We start from the raw sequence: 19355 nt of genomic DNA, 5'->3' as shown, positions 1-19355 counted from the left end.
AAAAGAAGAAATAGAATTACGACTTGGTTGAAACGTAAAATATGACACTTTCGCCCCTTGATGGTACCTGAGGGCTTGATGACAAGATTTGTTTTCCTTTATATTAGTATCATACTTGCCGACTTTCCTGGCCAGGAGGGGGCAGCCAGGTCGGCACAACAGGGGACGTGGTGGCGGCAATGGTAAGCAGTGCGGGGGTGTGGCAGCGTCATCGCGGCCACGCCCCCCACTAGGCAATGTCGAGTTTACTGGCGTAAAGCAAGGGGTGGGGCTACGGTGATGCGAATCAGCCCCCCACTAACCGCCCATTTTCACTCGGTAAGTGAGTGGGCGGCTGTGGGAGGTATTTTGCACAGGTGGCGGCTGGGCCGGTGGACTTGCCATCTCTTGTGGGGGCTGGGGATTTCAGAAGCCTCCCGGCCATTCCGGGTGAGTGGGCAAGTATGATAAGTATGTCAAAGACTGAAAACAATATACGAGGTATAAACAGCAATATTTAGTTGGCAATAACGAGATTAATGAGACCGATTGTTGCGTTCTGCATATGGGTATGCTTTGCAGTGTGCATGCGTGGAGAGTGACTACGCAAACCCATCGCAGAGTGATTGACATGAAGTACCGTTTGGGGGGTGGTGATGGGAGGGTGGTCAGCAAAACGCAGGCGTGCCAGTTCGTTTTAACACCGTTGCAGGGGTAGTAGCGCACGCAGGGGGGGTTCTGAGTACCCAGAAACCATGTTATTAAGCCTCACTGCTCGCGTCAAATTGCCGTGATTCGCGAGGCACTGGGGAGGAGGCGGAGCCAATACGATGCAATATAATCAAAATGGCATAATTTGGCTCTACCCCGAATCGAGGGGTCGGGGCTTATTGGCATGGCGCCTGATCCCATCTCCAACCTGCAGCTGCTGCATGGTAATTGTGTGTGTATGTGTGTAATGCATGTGTGACATATATGTGTGTCTGCGTATATAATATATATATATCTACATCTATATATATATATATATACTAGAAACCCCCCCTTAAAAATCCTGCGTTTGCCCCTGATGGGCATGCATAAATTAGCCCCTGCAATGCCATATGCAGCTTGGGCTTCCACTGTGTGCGCTGAGGTTAGCAATTTCTGAGTAAGATCAGACCTTGTGCAAGTGTCCGTGAGACTCCGATGGTTTCGCTATTTAGCTAAGTATTACGGATGTGCGTTAGGGGACGTGGGCGTCCTTATGTTAGGCTGCGACGGCATTGCAATTGCAATCATTAGCATATTTTCGCTGTGGATCTACGTGTGATGATGGAGCTGCGGTCGTAATAGCGATCCTTACTGAATCAGGCCCTATGATCTGAATTATAGGTTTTTTAAATAGCTATAATGATACATGGAGTTGAGCAGTGATGGCACCAGCACATGATCACTGGCTTCCTATGACCTGGTCATTTCAGGTGATGTTCAGTTTGACAATAAGGTCAAATGCCCAGAACGACTCATGTAGTGAGCAGTACATAAAACATCGCCCATGCAGGAACAAAGCAGGTTACTGACTGAATAAATGCAGCCGCGGTTATAAAAGACATTTGCTTTTATTGAACAGAATTTACAGCAGAACTGAGGAAATCCATGGAAATGTAAATAGGACTATGCATTCCCGGCTCCTTTTCCATTTATGTAGAACATTGATTTCATTTCAGTGCGGGTGCTATAATGGATTTATAATTAGAGCAGTCACAATAATCAATAGGAAGATTATTAGCCATGTAAATAAAACCTGAGGATTTAGGATAAGGTAATTCAGTTGGGTTATTGAGAATCAATGTTAGAAGTCAGACAGGATTAGAGGTGGCCCATTTACATCTCCAATTCACAGTCAAGGCATCACTGATTGTGTAAATACTGATTTGTTCCTAAATTTATGTGAAACAGTCCTGACAGCGTTCTCATTTTTATGTGGTCTTTTTTATTTAGCGTAAGGTTGGCAGCACTGCTTAGCTCCTCCAGAATGACACTCCCCATCTTCCAAACAACACGTGCAATGGTATTTTTTAAAATAACTGAATAATAAGAAAAAAAAATTACGTGACCCTTCTTAAATAGGCTTTCCATGGGGAACTTTCACAGGAGACGTTAAGAAGCCCTCTTCATAAATTACAAAGCCCGGGACATCAGAATAAGAAAGGAATACAGGGCCTGATTCAGCAAGCAACGCAAAGGACAGAACACACGCACCCGTCCGCTGCGAGAATATGCTAATCTATGCATACGACAGTAGCACAAGATGCCCAGCCCTATGTTAAGCCGCCCATCTCCCTTTACTCAAAGCCTGATCAGTATGCGAGATGGCGTAAACATCGGTAACATCGAGAACCATCGACCACATTTGCATAATAGTGGGTGACCAGACCTCGCGCAGGATCTTGGAAACTTTTTGTGTGCATGAAGTCTCATCACTGCGTGCGTCGCCGCACTGGCTTAATTATGCACGCCCCTTAAAGGGCATCCCAACGCACAGGCACGCAGCTTAATGAATTCTGTCCCCATATTAGTGTATGGGGACAGTGGGCCATTCCAGGACAGGAAGGTGGTAAGCAGGAGATATCTGTGATATCTCCTGCTTCACCATCTTGATGAATGGCCCAGACACTTAGGACCTCATTCAGAGTCGGTCGTTGCGGCCGCACGGTCGTAAGGGAAAAGGGGCCGGATATGCAAATGATGCACTCGCAAGTTGCGTCCTTAAGATCGGATCGTTAGCTGGCCGACCAAGGGGAGGATGCGGCCGTAAGACAAAAAATACGCCCCCTTCTCGTACGCATTACACGTCATCTCCGGCCATATAAGAATTAATCGAGACCATCGGTAACCATCAGAACTGGTTGTAGAGCTTAAGGTTGACCATACGCTCTCTTAAGCTCTACGATCATGTCAGTGTAAAAACCTCCCATGTCACATGTGCCATGACGCTACTTTGTTAATTATGCACTCCCATAAACCGTATGCACTCCCATAAAACGCCGTTCGCATAATTAGGCACGCCTGCGTTCGGATCTTCATTCCCCCGTTTTCAAGCACCTTCCCCTGTTACCACCCACAAACGCCTCAATCTTTCACTCAAACTACCGACCTGGCTGTGTTCAAGGAGAGAGAAATTTCTGATCGTAGCGGCTAGTTTGCGCATGCGCATTGCGAACTTTAAGCATGCGCAATATAGCGAACATCGGTGGCGTACAACCGTGCGGCCGCTTCGACCGACTCTGAATGAGGTCCTTAATTTCTACAATTGCTGGTGAAAATGTTAAATTTCACCTGCTTTTGTAGAAATGAAGTGATGATGAATAGGCCCCTCACAGTTTTAGTACTCACCTACAGTATTTGTATATAATGTAATGGTGGTGGCACTCCGTAAAATTGTTTTGACTTTTGAACGTTAAACGTTGGCCTATCCCTGGCCTAGGGTTTGTTCGCGTTTCACTATAAGTTTCAAACACGCGCACATCTGCGCACACGCACATATGCGCACACGCACATGTATCTGTAAAACTGATCCATTAGAACACATTAAATTACCTATTTTCCCTTTTCAGGTTTTTCTATATAATGGACCAATTCCGCAGAATGCTTTTGTGATATTTTTATTTTCTTTGTGTCTAGAAAGTCAGAAAGATGTCTGAGGCTGCTCGCAGGAACCTGAAGTAATTAACTCCCATCCATTAGCGAAGATTAAAAGCCGCAATGTCTCTTTATTTTTTCCTTCAGAATCGCTTTTTCCTTTTTCCTTGAGAGCCAACTGCAATTGAACATAATAGTACATAAATAATTTATGACTAGACTTTAAAATTTAAATCAGGAGCGCAGGATGGTAGCTATGCAAACTGTTATTTTAAGCAATTCAGTCAGATAACAGAAATCACTTTTATGGAGAAACAGAACTTAGAGAAAGAAAGATAAAAATCAATTATCCAGATTGGCTCTTCATTTTACATTCCTCTAGTTCACTCATCAGCTGCAGTGGAAGCGGCCACAAGGCAGGCAAATAGAATCTCTTTGTATTTTGACTTTGTGTTTGTCAGGGTTCATGGGTGAGATAGCAGCTGCCTTGCCAGGTTATCGGGTGTCCTGGAGATAAGCCAGGATTGATTTTTTTTTTTATTATACTTTTCTATTTTACTTGCGAATAAAGTAGCATACCTCTCAACATTTACAATATCAAAATCATTGGAAGTCCTGCCCAAATCTCACCCAACCCCAGCCATGCCCACACTCAGAAACTCATGTCCATTTTTCCATTATGCCCTGCTCATTTTCTCGACTATAGGGAAGTACGTGGTTGTTGAATGCAGAACTATTTGCAATTTACTTTACACAAAACCAAAATGTACAATTTCCTCTCTAGGTGGTCCTGATGGTGACGTTTAAATGGTAGGGATGGCCATCGATGGTTAACCACCGTAGGATAGAGGTTTTGTCATTGATGGTGAAGATCCAATGCTTCACTGCCACCGATGGCACAGAGCCCACCCCCCCCATTGTTTTTTTCTCCATGATGCCGGGATGCAGAGCTTAGCTCCGCTCCCTAATGCCCCATGAAGACCCTCTCCCACCTCTGATTGGCCCACTGCTTTATGAGTAATAGAGCTGGGATAATCACCCATGGGTGAAAACTATCAATGGTTAACCAATCGATGGACATCTCTACCAGAGGGCAACTGCTCTGTAGCGGTGTAGTTAATAGCATCACGCTGCAGGGGATGTGGTCATGATGAGTGATGACACAATTGGCCACATCTTGTGTCATCAAGCCCCTCCTACTTCACTAAGGAAGTGGTCAGGTTGCAGGTGGTTGGCCTGCTCTGTTGGGTGTCTGGGAGAACAGCCCAACATTCAGAAGTCTTCCAGACAAGAAGTTAAATGGAGGTATTCCAATAGCAACCAATCAGAACGTAGTTATCATTTATCTAGTACAATAAATAAAACGATAGCTAGAATCTGTTTGGTTGCTATGGATAACACCTCCATTCATCCTCTTTCTATGTTTATGGAGATGCCGTTATTCTATATGTCACTGTAAAAAAAACATATTGGTTCTAGAAGGCACACATATATCCAACAAGTGTTACATATCTAATTAATAAGTGCAGTCTCGTGAAGACACTTTTTTGGGTGAGAAAGACGCTTGGTGCACCGGACCTGGCGCACCAAGAAGGGCTGATTGGCGCGACTGCAGCAATAGTAAGGGCACATCTGCATTAGCAGACGGCAGCGGCCATTTTCCCGGTGACTCGCGCAGGTGCAGTACTGCTGTCCCTGGGAAAACGTTGCAGGCGCCATTTTCCCTTAGACCCACGCATACGCAGTAGATTCTGGCACTGAATTCTGGGGATACTCCTCCTATCTCTTCTCCAGTTGTCTGGCTGCCTACATACTATTAAGAGTCTGGGTAACCACTGCTACTGTACCAATGTCATTTTGCTGAGAAAAATATCTATTACAGTCAGACACTAATGTGAATTTGATATACTACACCGCACTGACCTACTACAGACTGTCTGTTACATGTAATTAAACCTGAATATCAGCTGCTTTATTTTGAAGAGTTTCTAATCACTTCCACGGGCTATGTAGAAAGTATCCATTCTAAAAAGGGGTGATTTCAGGTGGATTTAACTCTGCATAGTCTCTCTATATCCTTTTATGTGTGTCCCTGACTGTGTAGCTGGTATGAGGTGCATGAGAACACACCTCACCTTGTCGCATGGCACCTATTCCCCGTTGCTCCTCTATGCATTGCACGGAACACACTGTCAGGCCCAGCTGGGACAAACTGTCACAATTGGATACGTTGGGACAAACCTTGGAGACAGATAAGTGGAAATAAAGTATCAACCAATCAGCTTCTAACTGACATTTTACAGCAGGGATGGGGAACCTCATGTCTGGGGGCCGTATAAGTCCCGCGGAATCATTTGGTATGGCCCTCGGAGATTTTTTCTGATACCCTCATCTGGCTAAATAGACCCCTGTGTTTGAAAACTGTCAGTTAGAGGATGATTGGTCGGTATTTTATCTCTCTCCCCCTAAATCAGATCAGTTGGACAGTTATGATGAATGACACAGAAAAGAATAAAACTGCCCCAACAACATAGCCGTTGAGACATTTCCATAACCCGGAAACAAATTTGGGGGAGTGGCAACACTCATTTGTACAACCAGTCAATGAGAATAGTGTGTGTATAAAAGGTGGTGGTGGGGGGTTCCTTGCACTGTATCCATGATTTGCAAGAGCCCCCCAAGTCAAGCCCAGGTAATTAGAACCTGCCCCCTGACAGACAGCAGTCTCTTCCTTTCTCTCAAAATATCTCCCACTCCACCATAACCTGTCCCTCTCATTCACACCAATTACTTGCTCCCATGTCCTCAACTGCTTTGGCGTCAGTGCTTTCCAATTGGTTTGTGTAGGCATAATATAGTGTAAGACAATTACTAATCTCACCGTCATAAATAGTATTTAACACTTCAATCCAATAGATATGAACTTAATCAGCGTGCACAATGATATAGGTCATGAGAATTGCTTCCAGCACACAGAAGGAGAGATGTGATACTGTACAGCTTTTCAGTATTTATAAACAGGGGCATTGCAGAATTCTGCCTGGCTCCATTATCCAGTGGCTGTTTAGTACTTGTTAGTCAATAACATTTGCTATGGATGTCTTATAAGGCAATTTAGAATTGAGAAACCGTTCAGGTGTGTACTAGCAGGTGCATCATTTTGGCATCCATAGAGAAAGAATAGTAAATTACACCTTGCCTAGCAACCTATTAACCTACCCAACATGGCTGCGCCATTACCTGTGCAATTACCAGTGCAACCAGTATTTGAACAACAGCAATAGGTATGTGTCGGACACCCATTACGAGCTAGAAAGAGAATGATTTCTTATCAGTTTTTGAATCATATAACTAAACAAGTTAATTATGTACCCAGAAATGCTTCCAACCCTCAGCCCAAGACCTGTCCACCGCTGATCTAGCCATCCATTACTAATGGACTCATTTGAAATCACAATAGCACATATAGATTTTCTTTAAGTGCATTATTCAAGTGCATTTTTTAACTTGGCTGCTCTTCTATTCATCAATCCTTTGTGCTTCCCGACCGCCTACAAATCACGACAGCACATCTTGTGCTCGTTAATTTGTCACCAGCAGAAGCTGTTGTGTTTTGGAGGAGCGGTGCGCGTGTTTGTGTTAGGGGAGTGAATGAAGGTAATGCAAGGGGATGGGCTCGGAACAATTTAAAAAGGACAAATGTGTACATATAGCATTCATTAGGCCGCATTGTTAAAACACTCACAAGGCCATTTTTCAAAGTGGATAATGGGGGGATATGCATACACGAAGAGCACTTCTGGAAGGGGATCTATCAAAGCGGCCTGTCTTCTGATTTATAACTGTCATTTAGCTGCTGTTTGGGGAACTTTTCATTTTCTTGGTGTTTCTGCAACACCTGTCACCATAATTCAAGTCGATTTCTTAAGGTAAACAGTGTACAGTGTGCTAGGGAAACCAATGGAGATGTGTGCACAGGCAAACTGCAAATAAAGTTCTGTGACCCATTTTCCTAGAGGTTGGGAAATAAAAGGAAACGTTTAATTGGTTGCCGTACGTGGTTTTATCTCCACAGTTACCGTTACGTCATTTTAGAGATATGCAGTTTAGTGTTTTTTTTATTGCAGGCCTCTTGTGTGTCTCCTCATTGGACATTAGATGGGATCATTCAGGGGAATGTTGCATATTAATTGAACCACTGATTAAGCCACCTGTGGCCCTTCACAAAGCAAGCATTGTTCCTTAATCCTTGGGACTAGTTTGTTAAGCAATGATTATAGATTTTTCTTTTTTTAAGCCATTTTAAGAAAGTAGGGTGGCCAGTGGGCAACAGGCCCCCCACCAGGGGCGTATCTATAATGGGTGCAGGGTGTGCGGGGAACACAGACCCCTGGGTCCAGGGGGGCCCCGCACTGCACACCCTGCACCCATAATATTACTTACCTCTCCGGAGTCCCACGTCGGCGCTGGCGTTCGGCTCTGTAAAACAGCTGGAAAATGGCCACGGTGGCCATTTTCCCAGTGACCTGTGCATACACTATAGACTCTGGGCACACTCTAGTGCCCAGATTCTATAACTCCGGCGCACAGCTCAGTGCGTTGCCGGCCGCCGGGAAGAGAGGAGGGGGACTGTGTCGGAGACTGCATACGGGCCTCTTCCTCTCTAGAAACGCCACCGCCTCCCCCACACCGTGCAGTGGGCCCCCCACCACATCATGATGTGTCAGCAGTTGTTGTGTTTGTGCAGTGCCCCCCGACCCTTCCCCCTACACCTGCTCCTGTCAGCGTGGTCATCTTTCCAGCAATGTATTTGGAAAGTTGGTGTATGCACAGAAGTGAATAAAGACTATGGCACTGTATAGGGGGTATAGATATGATCATCTGAATATGTGTAAAAAGGAAAAAGTATTGTATGCAATAGAATTAAGGGGTTACTAAGCTCTGGATGGAGATAAAGTGAACAAAGATAAAGTACCAGCCAATCAGCTCCTAACTGCCATGTCACAGGCTGTTTGAAAAATGACAGGAGCTGGTTGGCTGGTACTTTATCTCCGTCCACTTTATCTCCAAGGCTTAGCAAATAGACCCCTAAGAGCCTGATTCAACGTCGCATGCAAAATTACAAATTGGCCTCTAAAGCGATTATTTTTTTTTTTTCACAAAGGCCCATATTTATTAACAAGTGATATTCTTGTTAACACTCGTTACTAATGTTAAATGGTGCTCCAACCAATCAGCTCCTAACTGTCTTGTGTTTAAAAAAAATGACAGGATCTAATTGGTTGGAGCCCCCTTTCAGATAAGTAACGAGTGATAACAAGAATATCACTCATTGATACATTTGGGCTTACAGTATGTATGCTTCTGAAGGTGTCTGAGGCAAGACGACACGTTCCTGCATATCCACGGACTATTCAGAGTAACACAACTACAGTCATATCTCCATTTGTGGCTAAATGGGTGTATCGTCGGCGACAATGGGGTGTCCTGGCTTAGGATAAAATTGCTGTGGGAGTGTCGTCAGCGAGTAGATGCGTTGCGGGCTAATCAGAGCATATGCAGAAATCTGGCTATTTCAGATGGATCTTTTGTGCAAGGATAAGGCTGGTGGAAATGCATGCTGATAATGATGACGCCTGTACAAGTTAATGCCTAGGGCGGTGCAGTCACCACGCTGAATACAGGCGGAAATCCACAGCTAGTTTCAAGCACGCGATGCGGCCACTTTGCCTGTGACTGGGAATCAGCAATTGTGTGCATAAAAGCAGCCTATATCAATTCACAGTTAACCAACTACACCAATGGCAATGAGGCACGAGGAACAAAAGGACAATGCCCTATGCCTCCTTGGTTCCAAGGCTACGTTCTTGTGAATACCACTATAGTGCCTTAGCCCATAAAATGTTTATTTATACTGTGTGTAGGTGACTGATAGGGACTGAAGTGAACATATATCCTATTTATAGGTAGCTTTTATCTTCTATAGATTTGCAGTGAAACAGATAGACATTATGCACATCGCACAAAATGGCAATGTATATTGGCAGGTGCTATGAATGGAACCTGATATTGATTATTCTTCGGAGCTAAGATTAAATATTGTCCAAAGACTCTGTTCCCATTATCCAACTAATGAGAAGAGGTGATGAGGCTGCTGTACTGCTCAGCATTACCAAGCAACCAATTTTGACAGATGACTCTCAACGAAATAGTAAACCTATTCTCTGTATGTCAGTGACAGTCATATACAATGTGTAATAGTTTTTTTAGTGTCACTGATATAGCTGTGTTGAACACAACTAGACTTGCGCAAACACTACCTCATTCCCCAAATCGGTGATCGCCAACTTGATCCACTTTAGAGGCCGCATGGATGTCCCTCTGACCTTCAAGAGGGGCGCACATTGCCAATAATGTCAGTAATAAATAAAAACAATATATTTAATTACAGAGACTCCTATCTGTAATAACAGATTAGCAAGCACAGCACCGTCACTGGGCTAAATACAGCCCCGCATGCTCCCCCTCTGCCCCCTATCGCCTGACGTCATGGCATCTGGTGCATGATTGAAGTTGGGTGGGTACATGAGCCCCAGTATAAGAATGTACAATTTCTGCCTATGAATCTAAAATATGTTGGTAGATGATGGTGCAATTGCTACTGAAGTCAAAATTAGTAATTAGATGATAGTGAATGCCAAAAAATACAATTTAAAATAAAAATATAAAAATAAAATTGAAAGTATAATTGAAAAAATTAAAAAATTAATTGAAAAAAAAAAATGTAAATAAAAATATAATGAAAGTTCAGAAATAAATAATTAATAAAAAGCAGTGAGAAAAGAAAGAAGGAAAAAAAGAATGGAGTCAAGGAAAGAGATTGGCATACAAAAATATTAAAATAATGTTAAAATAATGTTTATAGTCTTAATAGACTATTTAGAGGTGTGCCAGTTCTGTAAGTAGCCCAGTTGGATCCGCTATGATGTAATCCTAGTGCCACCTAACTCACCCTGACACCTTTGTGTAATAGTAGACTTCAGCTGCGGACTCCCGTCCGAGCCACGACCACGTGACATGCCGGGTTGGTGCCGCTTGATGACGTAGCGCGCCGGGGGATGTTCGGTGGACTGGTAGCGCTGGCTGCAGTGTTGTTCTCTGGGCACAGCCCACAGCCGCTGAAGTGGAGTGCTGAGGTAGCCGCCTGAGGAGTTGGAGCTGCGCAGTGAGATTGTTGTGGTGTGATGACAGAATGACGTATGATGTTATTACGGCACACCGACAGGACGAGGCTGGCAGCACCGGTAGCTGCAGGTGTTGTTGGAGTGCTGCACAGACTGCTGGGTGCCTGCCAGGAGTGTCTAAAGGACACTCCCATGGCACTGCAGCAGTCCTCCTGGAGACAAGATACCCTGCTAGCCAGAAGCAAAGGCCAAGGTTGGCACTGGTGGCACACTCCTAGTTACGGCCCTGAGCAGGTATGTTACACAAGTGTTACAAGCTATAACAAACAATTCTGACAATAAAGCAGAAAGGAGTCGGTAGCCGCGGGTGAAGGCTTGGAGGGCCAGCTGCTGAACAAATATAATAGTACCTAGGTTGTGCCCACCAGTTGTAGCAGACAGTCATGTATGTGAAGGATAATTCTTGACAGTTTAAACTGAACCAGATAAAGGACTGTACGAGGCACAAACTATCACTGCTGATCATTTCCCATTCTGTGGTGCCTGTCACAGTATGTCGTCGTATGGTGCCCATACCGAAAGGTGCCCGCGCTTCTATGCTTGTCGTCTGTGGTTTATAGACGTCCTTGTGATGCAGCATAACAAAGCATGCTTGTCCTCCCTCATTATGTGTCCCTGCACTTAATGTGACTTTAGAAGCCTGTACAAGGAAATCCAGACAGACAGATGGTTTGCAGTCATTTCATTTGTGTGTTTCTCTTTTTTCTTTTAGCCTGACTCCACATCCACAGAAGGGATTAGGGACAACCAGAACGTGGAGACCTCTGCAGGGCCAAACTACAGTGAGCAGAGTGCAGCAGGACAATCGCAGAGACTGGTACCATCCGCTGCAGAGCCTGCTGGGACATCCGCTGCGGCTTCCTTCTTCATCAGGTACAGAGGCACTCTAATGTCCACAACCGCAAAATATTGGGTACCCCCAGATCCAAAGAAGCATGTATAACTGTTTATATGGATATTGGCAACATATTCTGCAATACTGCACAATCAGAATTGTATTCAGGGGAGCATCCAGTGTTATTTCGATACCATGGCACTTAAACACATACATCCACCAAGTTAGTCAGAGTCCACCAAAGTACCTACCACGGTCTTTGGACTGCTGGAGGAAACTGGAGCTCTCATTAGAATCCGCTGTGAACACAGGGAGAATATACTAGGGGTGAGCGGGTTCAGATTTCTGAAATCCGAACCCCCCCGAGCCCCCCCGATCCGAGGCAGATCCGAGTCAGGCTCGACTTTTCCCGCCTGACTCGGATCTGAAATCGAGGCAAAACGTCATCATCCCGCCTTCCAGGTCTCACGGGTTTTGGATCCTATATAAGGTACCCGCGTCGGCGCCATTTTCTCACTCGGCTGTGGACAGTGAAGAGGGAGGGTGGGAGTTAGGGCTGGCTGGGCTGTGTAGTGTAGTGTAGTGTAGTGTAGTGCAGAGTAGTGTTGTGCTGTGCTGCGCTGTGCTGCTGTAGTCCATAGGGGCTGTGTCCACTACTTCAAAGTCCATAGGGGCTGGCTGTGTTGTGCTGTGCTGCTGTTGTTAATAGGGGCTGTGTCCACTACTTCAAAGTCCATAGGGGCTGGCTGGACTGTGTTGTGCAGTCAGTTCTCCATAGGGGCTGTGTCCACTCCAAAGTCCTGTGCAGTGTCCCAGTCCTAAAGGGGTGCTGTAGTGTTGTTCAGGGGGTGCTCTGTCCGTCAGGGGTGCTCCCCCCAAGTGCTAAAAAAATAATATTTTTTCTGTGTTTGTGAATTGTGTGCGCAGTAGCCGCACGTGCATCAACAAAGTAGTGCCAAGCGTGCGCCTGTGTCATAAGTAAAGGGCCGGCTGGCTTGACCGTTAAAGGGTGCTGTAACCCCCAAAGTACACTCCAAACCAAATAAAAAAATATTTTCTGTGTTTGTGAATTGTGTGTGCAGTAGTCGCACGTGCATCAACAAAGTAGTGCCAAGCGTGCGCCTGTGTCATAAGTAAAGGGCCGGCTGGCTTGACCGTTAAAGGGTGCTGTAACCCCCAAAGTACACTCCAGTCCAAACCAAATAAAAAAATATTTTCTGTGTTTGTGAATTGTGTGCGCAGTAGCCGCACGTGCATCAACAAAGTAGTGCCAAGCGTGCGCCTGTGTCATAAGTAAAGGGCCGGCTGGCTTGACCGTTAAAGGGTGCTGTAACCCCCAAAGTACACTCCAGTCCAAACCAAATAAAAAAATATTTTCTGTGTTTGTGAATTGTGTGCGCAGTAGCCGCACGTGCATCAACAAAGGAGCAGCGCCAAGCGTGCGCCTGTGTCATAAGTAAAGGGCCGGCTGGCTTGACCGTTAAAGGGTGCTGTAACCCCCAAAGTACACTCCAAACCAAATAAAAAAATATTTTCTGTGTTTGTGAATTGTGTGCGCAGTAGCCGCACGTGCATCAACAAAGTAGTGCCAAGCGTGCGCCTGTGTCATAAGTAAAGGGCCGGCTGGCTTGACCGTTAAAGGGTGCTGTAACCCCCAAAGTACACTACAAACCAAATAAAAAATTTTTTTCTGTGTTTGTGAATTGTGTGCGCAGTAGCCACATGTGCATCAACAAAGGAGCAGCGCCAAGCGTGCGCCTGTGTCCCATAAGTAAAGAGCCGGCTGGCTCATTTCTTAAAGGGTGCTGTAACCCACAAAGTGCACTGCTCTCCAGCAAAAATAAAAAAATATTTTCTGTGTTTGTGTGCGCCTTAGCCGCACGTATATATCAAATCGATATAACATAAATGGAGGACCAAACTTTCTCCGATAAAAATAAAATAGAGAAAGATCAAGAACCACTTCCTCCTAGTGCTGAAGCTGCTGCCACTAGTCATGACATAGACGATAACATGCCATCAACGTCGTCTGCCAAGGCCGATGCCCAATGTCATAGCAGAGGGCACATACAATCCCAAATGGCAAAGTTCAGGAAAATGACCTTGAAAAAAACATTTAAATCATCTGAAGAGAAACGTAAACTTGCCAATATGCCATTTACGACACGGAGTGGCAAGGAACGGCTAAGGTCTTTCCCTATGTTCATGACTAGTGGTTCAGCTTCACATGACGATGGAAGCCCTCCTCCCACTAAAAAAATCAAAAGAGTTAAGCTGGCAAAAGCACAGCGAAGAACTGTGCGTTCTAAGAAGATATCACAAATCCCCAAGGAGAGTCCAAGTGTGGTGGTGGTTGCGATGCCTGACCTTCCCAGCACTGGACGGGAAGAGGTGGCTCTTTCCACCATTTGCACGCCCCCTGCAAGTGCTGAAAGGAGCATCCACAGTCCACTTGCTGATATGCAAATTGAAGATGTCACTGTTGAAGTACAACAGGATGAGGATACTGGTGTAGCTGGCGCTGAGGAGGAAGTTGGCGAGGAGGATTCTGATGGTGATGTGGTTTGTTTAAATCAGGCTCCGGGGGAGACAGTTGTTGTCCGTGGGATGAAAAAGCCCATCACGGTCATGCCTGGGCAGAAGACCAAACATTCCACCTCTTTGGTCTGGCAATATTTCTATCCAAATCCGGACAACAACTGTCTTGCCATATGTACCATATGTAAAGGTGGAATAAGTAGGGGTAGGGACGTTAACCACCTAGGAACATCCTCCCTTATACGGCACCTGCAGCGCGTTCATAATAAGTTACTGTCAAGTTCAGAAACTTTGGCTAAGACCGTAAGCAGTCCAGGGACACCTAAATCCCGTTGTCCTGTTGTATCTAAGTGCCTGCAAACCACACCGTCAACTCCCTCCTCGTCAATTTCCTCCTTAGTCAGGATCGGAAGTACTCCTGCAGGCCATGTCACTGGCATGACTGACTCTCCTATCCGGGATTCCTCCGGAGGATCCTGCATTGCTACGCCTCCTGCTGCCGCTGCTGCTGTTGCTGCTGCTGGGAGTCGTTCATCATCCCAGAGAGGAAGTAGGAACACCACTACTTTTACTAAACAATTGACCCTCCAACAGTCCTTAGCGAGGAGGATGAAGTACGACAGCAGTCATCCTGAAGCAAAACGTATAACTGAGGCCTTGACTGCTATGTTGGTGTTAGACGTGCATCCGGTATCCGCCATTAGTGCAGTGAGATTTAGACAATTGATGGAGGTAGTGTGTCCCCGGTTCCAAGTCCCGTCTAGATTCCACTTCACTAGGCAGGCGATACCGAGACTGTACAGAAACGTCAGAAAAAGTGTCCTCAGTGTCCTGAAAAATGCCGTTGTACCCAATGTCCACTTAACCACGGACATGTGGACAAGTGGAACAGGGCAGACTAAGGACTATATGACTGTGACAGCCCACTGGGTAGATGTATCACCTTATGCAGCAACAGCTGCAGCGTCACCAGTAGCAGCATCTCAGAAACGCCAGCTCGTTCCAAGGCAGGCTACGCTGTGTATCACCAGTTTCAGTAAGAGGCACACCGCCGACAACCTCTTAGAGAAACTGAGGGAAATCATCGCCCAGTGGCTTACCCCACTTAGACTCTCCTGGGGATTTGTGATATCTGACAACGCCACCAATATTGTGCGGGCATTACATCTGGGCAAATTCCAGCACGTCCCATGTTTTGCTCACACAATAAACTTGGTGGTGCAGAATTTTCTGAAAAGCGACAGGGGCGTGCAGGAGACGCTTTGGGTGGCCCGAAAAATTTCTGGCCACTTTCGCCATTCAGCGACTGCGTGCCGAAGACTGGAGCGCCAGCAAACACTCTTGAACCTGCCCCGCCATCACCTGAAGCAAGAGGTTGTGACGCGGTGGAACTCAACTCTCTATATGCTTCAGAGGATGGAGGAGCAGCAAAAGGCCATACAAGCCTATACATCCACCTATGACATAGGCAAAGGAGGGGGTATGCACCTGACTCAAGCACAGTGGAGAATGATTTCCGTGTTGTGCAAGGTTCTCCAGCCCTTCGAACTTGCCACACGTGAAGTCAGTTCAGACACTGCCAGCTTGAGTCAGGTCATTCCCCTCATCAGGCTTTTGCAGAAGCAGCTGGAGAAAGTGAAGGAGGAGCTAAGACGGAGCGATTCGGCTCGGCATGTGGGACTTGTGGATGAAGCCCTTCATTCGCTTTGCCAGGATTCCAGGGTGGTCAATCTGTTGAAATCAGACCACTACATTTTGGCCACCGTGCTCGATCCTAGGTTTAAAGCCTATGTGGTGTCTCTCTTTCCGGCCGACACAAGCCTGCAGAGGTGCAAAGACATGCTGGTGAACACATTGTCAGCTGAAGCGGAATGTGACACGTCAACAGCTCCTTCTTCATTTTCTCCCGCAACTGGGGCTGCCAGGAAAAAACTTAGCTATCCTAAGCAACCCGCTGGCGGTGATGCAGGGCAGGCAGGACCAAGTTTGGACATCTGGTCCGGACTGAAGGACCTGGCAACAATTTCTGACATGTCTACTGTCACTACATATGATACTGTCACCATTGACAGAATGGTGGAGGATTACATCGGTGACAGCATCCAAGTAGGCATGTCAGACAGTCCATACCTGTACTGGCAGGAAAAAGAGGCAATTTGGAGGCCCCTGTACAAACTGGCTCTATTTTACCTGAGTTGCCCCCCCTCCAGTGTGTACTCCTAAAGAGTGTTTAGTGCAGCCGGGAACCTTGTAAGCGAAAGGCGTAGGAGGTTGCTTCCACAAAATGTGGAGAAGATGATGTTCATCAAAATGAATTATCAACTCTTCCAGGGAGACCAGCCTCCAGAACGTACAGAGGGACCTGTGGTGGTGGATTCCAGTGGGGACGAGTTAGTACTCTGTGAGGATGAGGATGTACACAACACTGAAGAGGGTGAGGAATCGGTGGATGAGGAGGATGAGGACGACATCTTGCCTCCGTAGAGCCAGTTTGTGCAGGGACAGATTAATTGCCAGCTTGTTTTGTGGGGGCCCAAACGAACCAATCATTTCAGCCACAGTCGTGTGGCAGACCCTGGCGCTGAAATGATTGCTTTGTTAAAGTGTGCATGTCCTGTTTATACAACATAAGGGTGGGTGGGAGGGCCCAAGGACAATTCCATCTTGCACCTCTTTTTTTTCTTTGCATTATGTACAGTTTGGGGCCTAGTTTTTCAAACTGCCATCCTGTCTGCCACTGCAGTGTCACTCCTAGATGGGTCACGTGTTTGTGCCGCCCACTCGTGTCGCTTAGCATAGTCATCCAGCTACCTCGGTGCAACCTTTTGGACATAAAAACACTATTGTGAGGTGTGAGGTGTTCAGAATAGACTGGAAATTAGTGGAAATTAAGGTTATTGAGGTTAATAATAGCATAGGAGCAGAAAAACCAACACATTCTGTGATTTTAGCTGTTTTTATGCTTTTTAAAAAAAAAATACAGATCCAAAACACAAAACCCAGAACCCAAAACACGGAAGGGTGGTTTTGGCAAAACCAATCCAGATCCAAAACATGAAGAAAGATCCAGATCCAAAACCAAAACACAAAAAGTGGCCGGTGCACACCCCTAGAATATACAAACCCCTCTTTCATAGCCCCCTGTCAGTATAGAACCCAGCAAATAGTGAGCTGCATGTCAATATTGCCGCGGTGACGCTCGTGCAAATTAACCACATACATCGCGGTAGCTCCCATGTCATATAGTGACATCAGTCAGTGACATTACAGAGACTGGCGTAGTACGTATTCTTACATATATTTCATATTGATCATAACGCTGATCGTTTTCCGCAGTGCGATGGTGCCTCTATGCTAATGCCACAACCGATGAAATTTGTACAGAGATGCCCACTGGTAGCGGCACTAATCTGCCGCCTTGCGTAAAAAGTTACACCAATGGACTGGACGCACATTGGTTGCACCATAGGAAATTGCACCAAAAATTGGGAACAAAAAACGCAGGGCCTGATTGAGACCCGCTCGCAAGCTCAATGCGCTCGCAAGTGGGTCGATGGCCGGGCAGTGCTCACGCGCGGCATGTGATCTGCGCAAGCCCCGCAGCGAGTGAGAAATCACTCGCTGCGAGACTCAATACAAGACGAGGCGACTGTCGATGTTGATCGACAGCTCGCCCCGTTTTGTAGGCGAGGAGGGGGGGTGGCTGGCCAAACTGAGGTGTTTAGAGCAGAAAGCTCACTGGGGCTTGCGGGAATGAGACCCTACCATCACATGGCCGCTCGCAAAAGCTGGGGTGGTCACCCACAGCTTAGCGAGCGGCCTGGAGGCCGGCTCAAAAAAAAAAAAACGCAGTAAATGACTGTGACACGACCACGACGCGCCCACGCCTGGCTAGCCATACCCCTGTTATCACCCAGAGACGCCCATTGAATTGCCTCTCCCTGTGTCTAAATTCGTTTTGTGTCCCCTAGAGGTAACCATCAGGACGCAGCATGCACAGTGCAGCTCAGACGCGTGCGCAGACTGGAAACATGATACCACAGCATTGCCCACCTCTGAAGCAGGCTCTCAGCCTAATGGTCACTATTTATAAATGTCCTGCAGATGTTTAGATAAAGTTGTCCATGAGCATATAGCCATAAGCAGAGTCAGGCTGGGCAGTGAAGGACTGGATGGGAAATCTATCTATATTTAGTCACAATGATTCAGAAATGGTCGATGATTTATATGTAGAGATTTTTGGGGTTCAGGTAAAATAAGTCACTTTTATGGTGTTTGTATCAGCAAGGCCGAATGACCCTAGTTAGAGGGGAGTTAGAGGAAAAAAGAATAGATAACCCTTCCCGTCTCATCACTGTCTAATCAGCTTCCGTCTGACATCGCACACAGCTGTTTGTTTGCATACAATCATTTCCAGGTTGCTCCTGTTCTGTCAGTTGCAGGTGTGAGGTGAGAATATTCCAAACCACAGGGATCAGGACAAGACATGTCCGGTCGTGATTCTGGTGGTGCAGAGGGAAGGTCAGAGTAAAAAAGCATATTCAGGCTGATTGTGAGTTGGACATAGCTTCGTCCGTGTTGGCATCTTGTTTGCAGCTTTATGCTAATACCGCTTCAAACCCGGACTGAGACCAGTGGCGGATTTTATCTCATACTTGCCTACTTTTGAAAAAGCTTTTCAGGGAGATTGTGAAAGCAGCACCTATGAGCGCGGCTGTAAAGTGGGAGTGGACGGCTACATCTGAGGGGCGTGTCATAAAATTGATTTACATACACATGTAAATGAGCCCCAAAGTAGTTAGTAAGATCTACTTGTTGATGAAAACACACTGATCACTTCTCAGAAAATACATGTAACCATAGGGATCATTGTGCCTTTTAACCAATGCAGGGAAATTATACTAATGATCCCATTTGAATGTACATATCTCTGTTTTTTCTTTTATATAACAGTGTCATAATGGGGGGATAAGGTGAAATGAGGGAGATTGGTAGACTCTTCAGGGAGACAGGGAGACTGCTGCTATTTCAGGGAGTCTCCCTGACAATGAGGGAGAGTTGGCAAGTATGTTTTATCTAGGGGCTGCCAGGCTGCGGGCCACCCCAGTAAAATCAGTCACTTCAGCGAGCCAGTG

General features: G+C 46.1%; 1 protein-coding gene across 1 annotated transcript in view; it reads left to right on the top strand.

Annotated features, from left to right (window-relative positions):
• The window catches only part of KIF26A (kinesin family member 26A), a 176823-nt gene that overhangs the window by 78209 nt on the left and 79259 nt on the right, over positions 1 to 19355 (top strand). Inside the window, exon 4 of the mRNA XM_088455297.1 lies at positions 11560 to 11720. Within this exon, the coding sequence (XP_088311423.1) occupies positions 11560 to 11720 (161 nt within the window). The remainder of the gene's footprint in view (positions 1 to 11559; positions 11721 to 19355) is intronic.

The sequence above is a fragment of the Taudactylus pleione genome, unplaced genomic scaffold (assembly GCF_031769625.1).
Source record: "Taudactylus pleione unplaced genomic scaffold, aTauple2 ptg000652l, whole genome shotgun sequence".
NCBI lineage: Eukaryota > Metazoa > Chordata > Amphibia > Anura > Myobatrachidae > Taudactylus > Taudactylus pleione.
This window is presented reverse-complemented; position numbering and strand designations above follow the sequence as displayed.